Below are 18,207 nucleotides of genomic sequence, written 5' to 3'. Positions count from 1 at the left end.
AATGGTCCCCCGAGGAACAGTGTAGATTTACAAAGCGTTGGGATGGGGCCAAAAAGGGGTGACCAAACTAAATCTTTCGTGGCGTCAAGGTGTATTTGGTCATTTAGAAAAGAGCGACATTACTTTGAGCCGGCTTATTCCTGTATTCAGAACGGCCTTTACATTCGATCATGCGCAGAGCTTTAGACATCCCATGCAAAAAGATCGAGGTTAATGCACGGGTTTGTAACACTGAACACAAAAAGTTAAGAGAATTTTTTTCAGTGGTATAGCCCAGAAGTTAAAATATCAGTGTTTGCTAAGAAACAGAATTATGTGTATTTGAAGATCGACCTTTCTTGTGCTCAAAAATGAGTTGTTATGATTTAAGGGAAGAGCTGGCACGAATTTGTTTTACTAAAATCCTTCCAAAATGTGTTTTGGGTTTCCTGCAATATTAGGTACTTTGAACACCTTAGATTCATTGTGTCATGTTTATTTTGTCAATTGTATCGTCTTTTTTGCAATAAAGTGATGAATTTTAAAGTGGGGAGTGCACATGCATGAGTGATAACAATCAGAAAACTTGCTGAAAAATCGATGTTTTTAAGGGCTTGAAACAGCCACTTTTCTTCCTAGAAGACAAACTCGTTGCACACAACACGATCCAGCGGGAAATCCCCAAAATAGCCTGTTATTTTCGCTCAACTGTCAGAGCACAAGCATACTATCCGCGACAGGAATTCCCGGATTTGCAAGATTGACCGTCGATCTATGAAAGCTCTTCTTTGGTTGGTCATTGTAACTTGCCATGGCGACTGGAGTCTAATTGCACATGCAGTAGACATTCGGTCAGTAGGCATGACACCGGGTTATACCACTGAAAACACATCCCTAAGTTTTAGTGTTCAGTATATTTGTTTCTGTAATCTCAACTTTTGCATTGCGCTAAAGTGCTTACGCTAGCTTCTGGATAACTAGTCTGGACTAATTTACTAACCCTAGATTAGCATAACCTTAGCTCTTACATACCGGCCACACAGATAGACAAGCTCCGAAAATAAACTGGGCCGGCCACACAAATCGAATAAATGAATCAAAAAGACCACAAAAGACCACAATAAACAACATCAAAGAATAACATAACTGCAACCACTAACATCGCAAACAAGATAAGATATAATGCGATAAGCAATTGACAGCAGCCAATTAACATTGGTGAATTTTTGTAAAAATTGACAGAGCTACACAGTGCTAAGCTAGTCATTGTGTGTTGATCTGGGAGACGTTAGACACTAAATGTCAATAAGGAGCGACCATTTTCGTTTTTTGTTGTCCGGGGGTCCTGCATCTGGAAGATGTAAAAGTTTACTAAGCCGATTCCTATACACCAAGGAGTCAAGCAAGGATATCCGTTGTCGCCCATTCTGTTCAATATAGCCCTAGACCCGCTATTCTGCAAGATAGAAGAAAGCGGTGTGGGGTGGGGTGAACAAATGGGCACCCCCATAAAAGCCTTAGGATTTGCTGATGACCTAGCGATGCTCTCAAATTCAAGAGAGGGCATGGAAAAGAACCTGGAAATCGTCAGACAATACTGCCAAAGGGTGGGCCTAAGCATAAACATCAAGAAATCCTTTATATTCTTTTTAAACTGCACGGGAAAAACTTTTACGGTAAACGACACGACCCCATTTCAAATGAGCGGAGTGAACATCCCCTGGGTGACGGCAGAGGAGACGACAAGATACCTAGGAAAACATGGACCATGGGCGAATATCTCCACACCAGATATTACCAAGAAAATAGACAACTGGGCACATGTAATCGACAAAGCCTCCATCAAACCCTTCCAAAAACTGGAAATATGGCGATCAACAGTCTTACCAAGAGTGGAAGCCAGTCTACTACATAGCAGAGCTAGCAAAACCATGCTCACTAAAGTAGACACACAAATTAAATCCCACATAAAACAGCACATTCATCTTCCTGAACAAATCACAGAGTGCGTATTATACGCGAAAGAAAGGCATGGAGGACTGGGAATAACATGCTTAGCAAGAGCCATTCCAAGAAACACACATAATGGACTACAGAAGCTGCTAAAGGCTGGGAACTCCTATGTCCGCCACTTTGCAAGCTACCTGGATGTTCAGGAGACAATAGAGGCTGTGACCGTGAGCTGATTCCGGCACATCCATAAATGTAAGTTACTTGTATTTCCTAGTTCAGAGAACAATAAACACTTCTGAAAACGGCACCTACGTTACTGTCTGGGCGTAGGTTTGGAGAACATTATTTTATTTAAAAAATATAGAGAAGCTCATTTTGATCACATGCACTATCATTTTAAATGACACGACCATCGATGCTGTTGCTGCGGCCATTTTTGTGTGCAGGAGGAAGTCATTGTGCGTCAACACCATTACAACGTAAAAGTAAATGTCCCGAAAATTAGGCACAAAATCAGAATATAATTCGATTCGATTTTCGGGGTCTCTTTACGCACGAATATCCCTAAAATGATGACAAGTGTTCTTTTAACGCCCTCACGGTGAACACATAAGCAGCATGTTCCTGGGTGTATCCCTGATTTTAGATGGTTAAAAAAAAGGGACGAAAGAGGGCCACCGCAAGGGATGGATGGCTGTTCTTCTCCAGCTCCAAAACAACGAGGCTCCCGAGACGGAGATTGGTGCCAAGTTACGTCATGGTCATTATGTGTCAACTCTGCCGTTGTGGGTATCTTTTTTACATTTAGTCAAGTTTTGACTAAATGTTTTAACATAGACGGGCAATCGAGACGTTAAAATCGAATTTTCAGAAACAGATTAAAGAATGATCGCATGGTATTTCTCATCTTCTCCTGAATTCAAAAATATATTGATATGTCATATTTTCTCTAAAAATGTGCTCAGAATGAAAGAAAATAGGTCCCCCAAAATCGGCGTATGCTGCCTGAATGGCGGGGTAAAAACTTTCTTTCTTTCTTTCTTTCTTTGGTGTTTAACGTCGTTTTCAACCACGAAGGTTATATCGCGACGGGGGGTAAAAACGGTCATACACGTAAAAATCCACTCGTGCTAAAAACATGTGTGAACGTGGGAGTCTAAGCCCATGAACGAAGAAGAAGAAGAAAGAAAATAGGTTCAGTAAGTACAACGGACCCGTGCTTCGCTGCGGCGAGTGTGACCCGTCTCGGTCTTCGGTATGGTTAACCGAGACTATCTGAATGTAGTCTTTGCGATGATTGGTTCGTGGTGTTGATCTTGACTTAATGTTTTTATATCGCTTCAGGCGAATTGTTTTACTTAGGAGTGACTTGTGGTGTCATATGGTACCTGGGGCAAGTGCCTTGTCGTCTGGTAGTTTGTTTGGAGGAAGTTAGGTTTTAAGGAGCCTTAGATGCCACAGCCTCAACCATGTAAGGTCCTAATATATAAAAACATCATTCAAAAGTTTTTATTTTATGTACAGGGCTTTGCGTATTGCTGAGTTGCGTCTGAGTCTAACACTAACAGGGCGGCGACTAAGAGAACAAATAGACTCAGGGGGTTTCATAACCGTCATCTACGTTACCGACTTTTACCAGCAAAAGAAAAACAATGAATGTTCAACTTGTGATATATTTATCACCCACAGGAGCATACTACGAAAAAAAGAGTATTGGCATGTTCTTCCGGTGACTCCTGGCTGTCGTGAGGTTTTAATGCAAGCGCCCGTCATCTACATTGCCGTCATGTAGCTTGGATACACATGTCTGTATATGTATCGATAAACTACGACAAAACGGCTTTTTCTAAATCACGACGGGCACCTATTATCCTATGTTGCTGGACGATTAAGCTACACCAAAACACAAATATTGAACAAAAAAGCCACACATTGTCTTCAGGGCAACTGTTCAAAATCAATTCTATTGGTCGCTTCTTATTGACATTGGGTGTCGAGCAAAGTAAGGGGCAAAGTCAAAAGTCACAAAATGGTCACAGCGCTTTCTCCTCTCCTTTTCAGTGTCCTAAGTCAGAATAAAACATAAACAATCTCAAAACTCCAATTGATCAACATCAACCAAATACCAATGAAACTATGAATTTCACGAAACAAAAGCACGTGGGAAAAACGTGTATGTTCAAAGCACTCTAGAGCGAACACTTCAACAGCATCGCTAAAGAATGCACCTGCTTTGTCTTTCTGGTGCTATGGAATAGATCAATATAGCATAACTAGGAATAGGCATGATAACATCCAGAGCCGGAGTCCCCCCCCCCCCCCATTAAAGAAAGGTACACCAATCAAAAGTAAAATGTAAAATGTAACAACAAATCCGAAAAAATTTCAAGAGCTAATTGCGTCACAGGAAGGCGATGACTACAAAGTGGCCTGACCACAATTACTTTTCCATCGCTTCAGTCTGGGATTTTTCCTCCAGTGCTCTGTCATCTCTGTCAATGTCTGTGCTGAAAATACGTAAACTCCTTTAATCCTTTGACTAAAACCAATATGCGTAATTACAAAAGTAGTTTCCAAGAGGTGGAGTGTACACACATTTATAAACAGCGCTAACAATACCTGCTTAACTTTGTTTGGAAGAAAAGAACAATAATTATGTAACAGTAAGAATACAGGGTAAAAGGGTATAAACACAATAAAATAAACTATGCCAAGCAGTTAAAGGTATCGAGGGAAATTAAAGAAGAAAATACAACCTAATAAAACACATTCATGAAAATGGAAATGGTAAAATAGTGTGAAAAAAATATTTGGTGCCTCTTGTTAGATTAAGGAAGATAGCGTCAAGTACATTATACAGAAATGACAGCCTTTCATATGTGTGCGTCAAGAAGGAATGACAGTAGTGACAACTTATATTTGTTTCTTGGACTGATAGGCCTTTGAGAGTCATAAACGCTATCTTGTCATCGTCTGAGGCTCTCGATCTAGTGGATATTATTGTCCCTCTTGAATAAAATTTAGCTGCGTACATAACACTTAACTATCATCATTTTCAAAACATCAGAATACACTGCAGCGTTGCACACTGAAGTCATGCACCTTACCACATGAACGTCATATAGCTAGGGCTATTTAATCTTTTGAAGGTATAACAGCAACTGAGTATTATTATCATGAGAACTTTAAAACGCAAACTGCTTTTTGCAACTTACTTCAGCCACAGACTCGACAACTCTGGATCAGAATAAATGTTCGGAACCTCTTTTTCCTGGATCTGAAAAACAAATCGCCCCACCAAAAGACAAATATCACATAAGAGAAGCAAACTGTAGCAGCAATTATTCTTATAATAGAATTGACACGTTGAAGGATGGTAAAGTCCCATTACAGATCAATGAAATATTTTCACGAAAACAGTAATACTAGTCTAACCTGATGAAACACACTCGCAATAGCAGTCAATAACATTCAATGACTTTTACAGATTGAGTGGCAATTTAACAGTGTATTCCACACCCCAGTTCGCGTGGTTTATTCAACTCCGAGCCTTCGGGGCCCCGCGTGACTCACCTTGTTCATACATGGGCTAGAGTCGTTTTCGATTTCAAAGCGACTCTAGATCTGCAATAGCATGTTACTTGTTATTGTGTACCTAAGAATTTAACATACAACTGCAAACCGAACGACGGTTTGCCTTGAAAAAAACTGAGCAATTTGCAGTATCTCCATCTGCATGGACAACTGTAAATTGCAGCTCGTTTTATTGTGATGGTAGCGCAGTCCTGGAATTATGCGCGCAATAAATACTCTACACACGCACAGCACAATAAACCCAGTGTTGCACGCTCGGGAATCTCAGTCGACTAGCATCTCAACAAGCAGATGCTTTTCGGTAGCCTACTTGCCCGTCATCAAGGGAAAAGAGCTGCATCTTACACGCACCAGTCAACTTTTGACACAGACACACACCGCGCTTAACCTAGCCTACTGACTTTCACTAGATAATGATAGATTGCTTTCATTTTGTAACAATGTTTGTCTCACCAGCTATCCATTTACTTTTACGATTTCAAAAAAGTTCAATCTAGCACCATAACGAGGCTTAACATTTTTACTGGTAACTCGACGCGAAATAAATTCTTTGAAACATGCTCGCTCTCTATAAAGAGCAGCTATGATGTTTAGTAGCAATTATTTTTTAAGAGAAAGGATGTTTGTAATGTATTAAAACAAGAAAGACTGGTCGTGTATGTGACGGGTGGACGGTGCCTTTTAAAGGCTGCCATACTCGTAGCGTTCATTAATTAATTCATATTGTTTACATGTGCCAATAATGTTATAAAACTGTACCAAAGGGGATATAATAACGATTGGCTGTAGCTTTCGAACACAGAAAAAATTATTTCAGTATTGCAAAGTGGTGTTGATAGTGTCGAGTGTAAACAGAACAGTCTCAAACGCCATCTTTGGTTTACGAAACGTCAGGAAGTGACGTCAACGGTCTGAAAATAGCCCAAGTCCTGGAGAACTGTTGCTAAACAATGCAATAAAGAATTAATTATTTATCGTAATTGGTAAGGACTTCAAACCTAAAACTTTGCATGCAGGAAGCTTAATTTATACATCCCCGCAACGATGGGAAAAGCCTTGAAAGTAATTAAACTAATTAAAAGGACTATGTCAGCCTTTAAGTAACAGGAGAACTTGTCCTTCTGCCTTTCTTGCTCGTAGATATTTTTGTTCTCTCAACGACGCACTATGAAAACATACATATGATTGTATGAGTTGTGCTGCACTACAAGAGTTGTGGAAAACACATAATGATAAAAGTAAAGATATACGAATGATCACAAAACAATTTATGTCCAAGCACTTCTTCAAGTGTAGACATGTAACACATTTGGGTTGGTTGCTTAAATCTTCTTGGTCAAAAAGTTCTAAAGAGATCATTAGACAGCAGTCATATCCTCTTGGTAACCTCGACCCTGGACAAGAAAAAAGCCCTGATTCTTCATTGATACAGACATGGAAGTGCATCGGTGTACACAGTGTTACCACGACACTCTCAAGTTATAAACGGTGACTCTCTGGAAAACCGCCCTGTATCTCATTATAAGCAATCTAGTATTTGGATATTCATTTTACTAAGTACATGCACACATGATTAAATTTAAAATATCTTCAAAAAGCAGTTATTTTTACCTCCACAGACAGTACCAGGTTTACCGCGCTGGAACTTGCATCTCTCCGTTTTATGGCGTCGGGCGTGACCAGCTCAATTTCCACCACAGCCTCCAGAGTTGACGAAGGAGGGCACTTTTTGGGTGTTTCCAAGAACCAGGTTGCAGACGCAGGGAAAGATGAACGCCCGCAAAGTAGTTGAGAAATACACAGGAACTGTAAAACAACAAGAAGAGAAAAAACACATGGTCAAATAGATTCACGTTCTATGAGCTTGAAACAAAGAGAGAAGGCGAGACAAGCTGACTTTCAAAACGTTTTGGTAAGCCTAAATTCTCAAACACTCTTTTATCTTTCTATCCATACCGGGTAAAGATATAAACACTATTTCATAATAAAGATAATCAGCTTTGGCCTTCTGGGGCGGGGATATAGCTCAGTTGGTAGCGCGCTGGATTTGTATTCAGTTGGCCGCTGTCAGCGTGAGTTCGATCCCAGGTTCGGCGGAAATTTATTTCAGAGTCAACTTTGTGTGCAGACTCTCTTCGGTGTCCGAACCCTCCCCCCGTGTACACTACATTGGGTGTGCACGTTAAAAGATCCCACGATTGACAAAAGGGTCTTTCCTGGCAAAATTGCTTAGGCACAGTTAATAATTGTCTACCTATGCCCGTGTGACTTGGAATAATGGGCCGTGAAAGGTAAATATGCGCCGAAATGGCTGCAATCTACTGGCCGTATAAAATTTCATCTCACACGGCATCACTGCAGAGCGCCTAGAACTGTACCCACGGAATATGCGCGATATAAGCCTCATTGATTGATTGATTCTCCTGAAAATCTGTCCAAAACGAGTTATGCCAAATTTCCATGACGACTTCGATTTTACATGGTCAAATGGCCTTTGCTGCTTGTAGCGTGTTGTAAACGGCACAATTTTTCATATGTGACTACTTTTTGATAGTACCTTATGGACCGAGTTAATCTTTGATCTCTCATCAGGCTTATTTACTGAGACTTACCTGGACCTCAGGTAGTGCCACATTTCCATCTTGATTAATGCAGTGTTCCCAGCTGTCTTTTCCTTCACCAATTGGACGCATACGAACACGTACTTTTGTATTAGGGTCAACTGCGACGTCAGCGTTCAGTGGAATCACCTTCACGGTGACTATGTTCCGTATGTTGTGTTGCTGGTGCAAAACAAACAATACAAGTTTAATCAAGCAGAATCTTTCTTTTTGAGCAAATTCATTTTTGGAAACGTTAATGATACTCCAAAAAATCTGTTTAACATTTTAAAGCATTTTAGAGAGTTACAACGGATAATGCACGTCACAAGGTTTTTCTTCTTCCAAGGTTTTAAAAAGAGAATGGTTTTATTCCTTGTATCTATTATCAGAGATATCAAACGTGCACGAGATTTCCGTAAAAAACATAAAATTCGAATGTATGAAGCACTTTTACAACTGTTTGTGATTTTATGATTATAAATGTTAGCGTCGTGGAGGCAAGGATAGTACCGTAAAATCCCTAGCAAACGACAACCCCCCCCCCCTCCGCACAGATTTCGGGTAAAAGTAGGGGGTGGGCGTTTGCTAGGTATAAACCCCTATGCAAGATAAAGTGTCATCAAATTTTCACGAGAACAAAAAAGTGATACAACCGTGTGATTTATGCATTTTTAATGAAAAATAAACTCACCGTTTGTTTACACAAGTAAAGATTAACGTTCTGTGATAGAAAAAAAGAACCACAAAAAAAACCACACAAGTGACCTTGATTCTTCTTATTCTCAGAATAACGTCAGCACAAACACAGTTTCTTCTCTTGTTTGGAGATCTGGTAGGATTGATGATCGTGGGCTCGATCATTATATATACCAAAACATTGCCTGCAGCTTCGTTTTCAAGATATCTCAGGGCTTTCAGTTTGTATGTAGCTGTATAGGATGTGTGCTTCGGCATGGCTGAACATAGAAGGCAAGTAGTGCTTGTCAAGGAGAGAAGTGTTAAACACCAATAAAAGAGGTCACTAAACGACGTCACTTAAAGACATGACGTAATTGTATCCCCCCCCCCCAAAAAAAAAAAAAAAAAAAAAAATCAACACCAGGCGAACTATCGAACAGTGTGCACAACTCGTAGATAAAGGAGGCCGACTGTCTGAAAACAACAACAACAGTTTGCTAGGTAGTGACCCCTCTGCACAACTTTTGGCCAAAAGTGGGGGATGGACGTTTGCTAGATACTGGGCGTTTGCTAGGAAATTTACGGTAGTAATATAGCTGGCAACCTAATGTTTGATTATCATTGTTAAACATTCAGGTACTATTCATAATAATCCTATAATGCGTTACAGCTTACATGTTCTTAGAAACACTTGACCAACAAAAGAAAACTAACAACTACCCCGTGCAACACACAACCTGCCCACTACGTCATTGTTTGAACAACAAATTATGATAGTTTCAGAAGTAGATGTCACCCCATATGACAAAGAGGATATTCAGCGGACGTTTAGCAGATCAATGTTTTAGATTCAGCTTTGTTGGCATGATGTATGTTTTTCTGCACCAAATTTGCCGTACTGAACACAGAAATGTCGACATGTCAGGAAGTGTATTGCAGTCCTTGGTGTCACCTTTACCCGAACGTGATAAAGTTCGGCAGATGTTACAAAGAAGTTCTCGGTGACAGCAAACAAGTTTCGACGTTTTGCCGACTGACGGCGCCAAACGCCATCCCTGAGGATGTATCACATTTTTTGGGGCACTTTGCAAGAAGAAAGATAAAAGAAAGGACGTGAAAAGCAAAAGAATGTTAATTCTACAATACTCTATGAGTAAAAATCAAAATCTGGCAATTTCATTGGTTTAGAAACATGAGAAAATGATGATTGCCCATGTTTTGTGAAGCATGGTGATTTTCACATGTTTTGTGGAGTGTATGAATATCATTTTCGTGTATGAACACAATGGTATCAATAATGGCTGTCTACCCTCGAACTTTATCATATTCATTATGCTGGTGACCCAAGGAGGTTTCGTCACTCCATAATCACAAGAGTTAGCAACTGTCAAAATGGAATCTGAAGGCAACTTCGAGTTGAGTCTCTCATCACTGAGTGACTCAGAATGGGAGAATGATGAAGACATCAAGCAATTTATAGCAGAAGAAGGAAGAAAACAAAACGAACAAAGTGCCAGTGGGCCACGCAGAGACAGAACACCAGAATGAGAATGAAGACTACGTGCTAAATTCGCAGACGACAAATAGATACGTCATAATGGTCTCGATAAACAAACAGACATGCGCAAACACTTTTTTTTTTTACTTGCTTCACTGAAACAGAAACAAAACAAATACCTGTAGCCGAGACCGGAAGAGTATTGTAGTGAATGAAAAGGCAAATCGACGTCACGTCCTGTTCGTTTGGCGACATGAATATTTTTGGAACGTGATCATGACCAACAAAGTTTAGAAATGAAAAACAAATACTTCAGTTCCTATTCTTAACAATAGTGTCAGTTCTCGCTGTGTAACATATTCAGGATAGCCTCAATGTCAATGAATCAGCTGCGCAGTGTGGAAAAAAGGTACGTGAGGTAAATAGTCGACGAAAGCAATGACATTTTTATGGAAAGGAACGTTTTTCCCAGTGTGTCATTCAGCAAGATCGAGTTCCACTGTTGGTGAGTAAAGTAGAATGGAAATAGCCACCGCCATTTGACATGTTTCGGTTGTAAGTAAACATTTTTCTCATGTTTTGTGATTGGAATGAAAACCTCATCGCTTCGCGATTCGGTTTCCATTCAATCACAAAACATGAGCAAAATGTTTACTTACAACCTCAACATGTCAAATGGCGGTGGCTATTGCCTAATTGTATTAGAATCTGATTTCCCCTCACCTGTTTAAAGATTTCATTGAGAAGGTTTCCATTGCCCACAAATACGTCAGTTCGACCAGTCTGAAGTCCCGTGGACGACCGAGTCACAGAGCCAGTCACAATAGCCACAAGATTTCGCTTTTCTGTGCGATCGTCCTTTGCTGCACGATCTTGATCGCAGTAGTCTTGACGTATGTTCCAATTATCTGGAGTGATGAAGTACGCAGCTTTGTTGTCACGTTTTCCTGTCACCAGTGTCTCATAGGGGAAAGCCGCTAAAACAGTTAAGGAGAAACAGCCGTACCAGACAAAAAAATGGATATTGCAAAGCGTTCTTTATATTGTCACATACTAGACTCTATCAGTAAATAAACGAACCACATAAAATAAAATAAAAGTCACGCAACTCATCAGACTGATCATAATAAAAATGTCTGCATTTGTTCCAGGTTGGACGCATGGGTGTGTAAAGTGGAACACTGTGTTGTCAAACTCGGAACACATACAAACACACCCTGACTCTCTTTCTAGCTCTGTCTGTGTCTCACACACACACATATACACCCACACACTCTCATTCACACACAAACAAGCACACTTTGCCACACACACAAGATAAATAAATACGTCATAACATTTTGATTAAACCATTTTATGTAAATGTCTTTTTTTCAACATCATATTTTGATTTTTACCAAGGAAATAACAAATCGGATAACAATTTAAGCCTTAAATGTAAAACAAAAAGATTAATAAGGGCTAGGTCTAAAAAGGACTGAAAAACAAAACCTCAAAAAAAAAGGAAAAAATAGGCAAAGAACCGATTTCGCAGACAATGTCCTTTGTCTTCTACTGTCAGCGCAGTCATCGTGTGATTACTGTGTGCACTTCTGGCACTATAACATATCCTCAGGGGAGTTGGTGCCACACATGAAGCAGTACCACGAAATTTCGCAGCTTCATTTGTACCCCTCTTCTGTTGACAAATAGATATAAAAGGGCTACCTGCCCAATTGACTAAATGTAAAAATCATTACGCATAAAGTCTCAAAGCAAATAACTAAGAACAGATTTAAGAACTGATTTTGCAGACACACAAAAATTGCTAAGTACAGATTTCGAAGTCCTTTTGTCCGCTGCTGTCAGCGCAGTCCTCGTGCACCTCTGACACTGTATCATGTTCTCAGGGGAGTTGGTGCCACACATGAAGCAGTACCAAGTGCTTTCCCCCGGGATAGAACGCATCGTCGAGAATGTTCTCCTTTTTTCCCTCTGATCAGAAGATATTCCCCTCTTGTTTCTCTGAGCAGAAGATTTTGTAGCTTCATTCTTTCCTCTTTTCTGTTGACCTGCACGCCTTTTTGCAAGTGAAATCTCCAGCTTTTCTTGTAACGAGAAGATTGTTTTTTTCGTGATGATCTTTTCGACGAGCTTGTGGTTGTGCGTTGCAGGACATCAGCAGCAGGTAAGCTTACATTTGCTGCTGACACCAAGCAATCATAATGACCAGAATCACCATGTGCAGTGTACAAAAAAACGATGGGGGTGACGTTGGCAAATTTATTTCAGCTTCAAGAATGCTATTGATTAGTTCTTGTTCTATCTCTGGTGTTAATGTAGAAGGTCTTCCTGTGAACTTTACTTCTTCTTTTGCAAATTTGTTTGTTTCCTTCTAAATGACTTTTAAGAGTTGTGACAGTAACACCATATGCTCTTAATGCGCAACGCAAACCCATATCTCCGTTTTTCACTGCCGACAAAGCGCAGCCCATTTCTTCTGGTAACCACCGCCGTTCGGGTTTAATAATACTGTCAAACAAATCAATCAATCATTCAATAAAACTTATAGAAAGAAAAAACACAACAAAACCGAAAAGAGAATTGAATACGTGAATAAAACAGCAGTGTTCTGTTTATTGTTTGATGAGGGTAAGATGGAACAGAATGCGGCAAAGCTGGAACACTGTTCCATGTTTGCCTCTCTAATGTGTTCCATCATTGCCGCATGACACCTGCATGGATTTCGCGTTTTTCTGTTGGATACACGTGACGTTTCAAATCTTTTTTTCCGTTCAAGTTATTGCAAATCTATGAAGGTTATCACAGCAATCAACATTTTACGTGAACGTATGTAGATACAGAGTAATAATACGAATTGTAGACGGTAGAAATAAGAAGAAGAAGGACGAAAAGTTTTAAAAAAACGTACCATTTTTGTTGTTTTGCTGCGGTAGTCATTTGTTTTGCTGGAATAATACCAAGGAATGTCACTGGACATTTCTGCAACACAATTGTTCATGAATTGTTCCCCGTTGATCGCATATTGAGGTGTTCCAAGTTGGCCGACTGTTCCGGGATTGGCGACTTTCCCTTACAAAGCAGTTGGTAACGTGTTTATGCTGCCAGATTTACTGTGCGTCTTTCAGAAAAAATATGGATATTTCACAACTGGTTGATTGCTCAACATTTTTTATCACTTAACACACACAACTCGCCAAAAGAACCTAGGAAGGTGTGTTTGGATGTAGACCTTTCAGATGTGGCTATTTATGTGCTCAAAAAGTGATACTTTTAAAAAGGAGATTAAGTTTACAAAATATAGTGTCTATGCTGTACATTGGAGACCACCAACATCCCGGAATTGACACAAATCCATACGCACGCATCCCCGTCCTTCCCACCGAGTACAGACATGTGTATAACTCGAGGACATTTCTGATAACTGCTAACAAATTAAGTCATCACAGCAAATCTTGTGAGGTATCCCAGATCAATCATCCTAGAGAAAACAAGTCGCATGAAGCGATAACAAAACATTTATAAGCAACCACATTAAAAGCAACCAGACACACACACACACACACACACACACACACACACACACACACACACACACACACACACACACACACAAACAAACACACTGACTCACACACAAACAAACACACAAGCAGAGAGAGAGAGAGAGAGAGAGAGAGAGAGAGAGAGAGAGAGAGAGAGAGAGAGAGAGAGAGAGAGAGAGGATTAACTGAACAAAGGTGAAACAGTGTAAAATGTAGCTTTCAAATGAGGTCCACAACCCAGCGGGCCTGGTAAATAATGTTACCTTAGATATGTTCTTGAAAAACTGAAGCTGTAGAAATTACAGTGCAGTTTCCATTCTGTACATATATAATACATCTTATATTTTCACTGTAGTGTGTTTTATGGCATAGACAGTTTGATTAACATGTTTTACCTATATCAGTATATGAATGACTGAACAACAGTAGGAGAGATTGAAGACTGGCCTTTTTCACCCGGTGCAACCAGCTTCTCACCAAGGACCTCCAGCCTGTTTCCCAGTGATTGATACAAGGCGGACCAGTATGTTTACAGTGAACACATGGCTTCGTGTTATGAAGACAGGAACTATGACCAAGGGCTCTGTAAGGGGTTTTGTCAGTAACCATAAATACAACAGAAGTGTCAGAAGCCACACGATTATAACTAAATCATTGCAAAATTGCAGAATTATAGAATTGTGTACACATCTTCTTGACAAATAACATTTTGAGGCAGTAAACAGTCTTCACAAATGGAGCTTCATATTCCTCTCTTTCTGCCTATTTTCTCCCACTTCTGTCTTTTGTTCCCTGTCCCCTCAGAGTATTTTTTCCATTCACCTCCTGAATTTAGTGTGTGCTATGTACTTGTATTCACGTGTATGTATTATTGATATTGTATTTTCATTTTGGAAAAGTTTTTGAGTTCCACACCATTGATTATACGTGTCAAGGGAAAATTTGGTGGTAGTTTAGTTTTGATTACGGTACCCATGAGCGATTGTGCAATCACTCTGATTTCCGAGCAGTTTCTAAATCATTGTTGGAATGGTCTCACGGAAGAACCGACCAACCTAATTTGCATAGGTAAAATCACTGTTCAGTTTTAGAAATGGACGCCTGTGCTGTGCGAGTGATCTATGCTGTGACCCCTCTGTATGAATGCAGTGGTCGAGAGGTTGACCTTGCGGGGGTGGTACGTCAGAGAGCGATGAGCGACTGATGTGTGCGGGTGTGTTTGTTGTGGTGTGGGATGAATGTGCTTTACTATTTAGAGTGATCAGGTTTACATTTAGTGCCTGCGGCAAGAGGAACATGGTCATGGAAGCGGACATTATTTTCGGACATTGTTGTGTTTGTCGGCGGACAGTAAAGCAGTGTGCTTTGCCGGTTCGGACTGTGTGTAACTTCAAGGACTTTCGGCAGTGATGTGATTCCTGACTGTGTTGTAGACATTCGGAGGATTCAGGAGGAAGTGACATGAACTGTGTCTGTGTGTAGGGTCGAACCGGGTGTGTCCCAGTATGTGACGAGAGGTATTTGTATTAACATATAGGTATTTGTATGATCATTATGTTATGATTTGAGTCAATAGTGAAATGTTTGAAATGTTCATTCGTTGTGTGCCGCGTGTGTTGTTCGAGTGCGTGTTGTCCTCATCCTGTACGCACGAGTATGTCTGTGTATGAGTGCGAGTGTAAAAATGTGTGAATGGGTGTGCGAATGTAGAAACCCCGTACACGGAAAAGCAAACATCGGACCACTAAATTTAGCATAGGGCCTACCCTCTAAATCCCTGACAATACGGTTTTTAAAAAATCTAAAAATCTGCAGGTTGAGTACGATATAAGAAGGTGTGTTCATATTAAAGATTTGATTTTGGGGGCCCGGGTGGTTGAGCACTGGACTTGTGATCGAAAGGTCGCTGGTTCGAATCCGGGCTGGGACGGACACGGGTAAACTTTATGTGCGGACTCAGAGACGGTATCCATCTCCCACCGCTGTGGCACGTAAAAGACCTCGGTCATTCTGCCATAAGGGCAGATGGCTGTTACCACCTAAACACGCATACACTTGTGTATCTCATCTAAAGTCGGGTTAAAATCCGGGAACATGCCCCTAATGGCTTTGCCGTGAGGGCATAAAACTTGAATTTCTCTCATTGAAGATTTGTTCTTGATCTGGACAGGTCGCCAATTTATTTTCAGTGTTCAATGTGGAGGGTGTTGTACTTGTGCTGTTTTGTTTAGTACGTCAAGAGGTTTGAAAACAGATCTTAAAACAATGTCCGAGACAGTCTTTCCGCTCGCAGACGACCAAGACAGATTATGTAAATTTGACATTACTTTGATCACAGTCTAACAACAAATAGAAAAAGTCAAAAGGAGTTAATTTAGTTTACAATCTCTGAGAAATACAATATTGACGTGGATTTTGGCAATAACAGAAAATAACAAAGCTGAAGGCGCAGAAGGGTGATAACAGTTAAGTAATCCGTTTTAAGTTAGGAATAAAGTCGATAACAAAATCACCAGCCAAATAAGGCCACAAAGGGCGGAAATGTTCTTGATACAACCGATCTAAACTCGCACTCGGCTTTGTTTAAAATAGGGTTAACCCTAACCCAGAACAATACAGGATGACAACTATTTGAAAGCAGAATATTGAGAGCTAGCTATGGGCCGGATTTTGATCTAGAAGTGAAGCTCGTGCAGCTATATCAATCAATCAATGAGGCTTATATCGCGCATATTCCGTGGGTACAGTTCTAGGCGCTCTGCAGTGATGCCGTGTGAGATGAAATTTTATACGGCCAGTAATTGCAGCCATTTCGGCGCATATTTACCTTTCACGGCCTATTATTCCAAGTCACACGGGTATAGGTAGACAATTATTAACTGTGCCTAAGCAATTTTGCCAGGAAAGACCCTTTTGTCAATCGTGGGATCTTTAACGTGCACACCCAATGTAGTGTACACGGGGGGGGGGGGGGGGGGGGGGGGGGGGGAGTTCGGACACCGAAGAGAGTCTGCACACAAAGTTGACTCTGAAATAAATTTCCGCCGAACCTGGGATCGAACTCACGCTGACAGCGGCCAACTGAATACAAATCCAGCGCGCTACCAACTGAGCTATATCCCCGCCCCTTTATAATGGCCACTTTAACGTGCAATGGGCAAGTAAGTTATCTATCCAGGACAGGTTGTTTAGCGTATGTTTAGCGTATCACGTGTGCTACGTCATTCCTACTGACGCCGGTTTGTCGATCGCATGAACCGGTCAAAAACGTGAGTTTTGGCGTCAATTTGTAGGGGCACCATGACAAACAAATTCCCTGAATTTCAGCAATATCCGGGTGGATTGTTTTGCAACTTATCCTATACCTACTTATAAAACGTACTTCTGGTAGAATTGTATTGTGTCAGGTGTAATGTAATGTTCTGAAACAGTTTTAAAGCCCGTCAATCGATTGTTAATTTACATTAAAAAAAAAATTCTGACTTCGCATACATACAAAATGATTGATACACTCACTGCCAAATTTGTATTGGGTTAGGGTGTACATTTGCTAGTCCTGTAAACATGATTGGATTTTCTGGGTGACTGCTGCGCTGCAGAGATACTCTGTCCGCGTGACCGCAGCGTGTTTTGAGAGCCACTCTTGGTAATTACTGTCTCTTTGAATCAGTGTGAACGTTCCACTTTTTCTCATGTATTGCCTAACTGTACGCCAGAAATCATAATCAAATGAAACTTGTGAAGTATTGGAATGATTTATTCGTCTATATGCATGAAACGTCTTCAATGTTTTGGATGTAAGTCATCAAACCTGTGGCCGGTTTTAAATCTTTGCTTCGGAACATTCCATAACACATGAAAATACACCTGTAAAGATCCACAATGTTACCCGGAGTAACTCTCGTATATATAGAGTTAAGATCCCGAAAGTTTCTCAGTAATCCACCGGGTCAGTGCTATATTCCTCAAAATTGACGCAAAAACCAATGTTTTTGACCGCTCTTTTGATCGTCACATGCATCAGTAGGAATGGCATAACACAATAAATACACAATGTAGGAAACAATACAACCTGTCGTGGATAGATTTTTGATTTTCTTCGTATGTACATTTTGCTAATGTTTGTAAACATTCGCAATTTTGATTTTTAATCGGTACCTTATAATTTTGTCACGTCGACTTTGGGATACCCCTATTTCAAAGGGATTCACGTGACCCCTGTAAAGCAAATATGTCATCCAAAACATACAGCCAAGTTAAGCACCTAAAGGGGCGCAGAAAGTGTGAATTAAATGACACGGGAATACATTCTTTTGATGGGGTATGAAAGTTGTCGCGATGACTTTTTTGCACAGTT

At 40.4% G+C, this 18,207-nt stretch overlaps 1 protein-coding gene across 2 annotated transcripts in view; it reads right to left on the bottom strand.

Annotated features, from left to right (window-relative positions):
• Nucleotides 1–6: 6 nt before the first annotated feature.
• The window catches only part of LOC138957046 (uncharacterized), a 29,307-nt gene continuing 11,106 nt past the window's right edge, over nt 7–18,207 (bottom strand). Inside the window, exons 5-9 of one of the 2 annotated variants that reach the window (XM_070328220.1) lie at nt 11,029–11,282; nt 8,139–8,309; nt 7,138–7,332; nt 5,148–5,209; nt 7–4,439 (exon numbers count right to left, since the gene is read on the bottom strand). In XM_070328220.1, coding sequence (XP_070184321.1) covers nt 4,373–4,439; nt 5,148–5,209; nt 7,138–7,332; nt 8,139–8,309; nt 11,029–11,282 — 749 coding nt within the window. In that variant the 3' untranslated portion in view covers nt 7–4,372. The remainder of the gene's footprint in view (nt 4,440–5,147; nt 5,210–7,137; nt 7,333–8,138; nt 8,310–11,028; nt 11,283–18,207) is intronic. The other variant, XM_070328221.1, reaches the window with a different exon arrangement.

Source organism: Littorina saxatilis, unplaced genomic scaffold (assembly GCF_037325665.1).
Source record: "Littorina saxatilis isolate snail1 unplaced genomic scaffold, US_GU_Lsax_2.0 scaffold_308, whole genome shotgun sequence".
NCBI classification, from domain to species: Eukaryota; Metazoa; Mollusca; class Gastropoda; order Littorinimorpha; family Littorinidae; genus Littorina; species Littorina saxatilis.
Note: the sequence above shows the minus strand (reverse complement) of the source record. Positions and strands in the feature narration are given on the sequence as shown.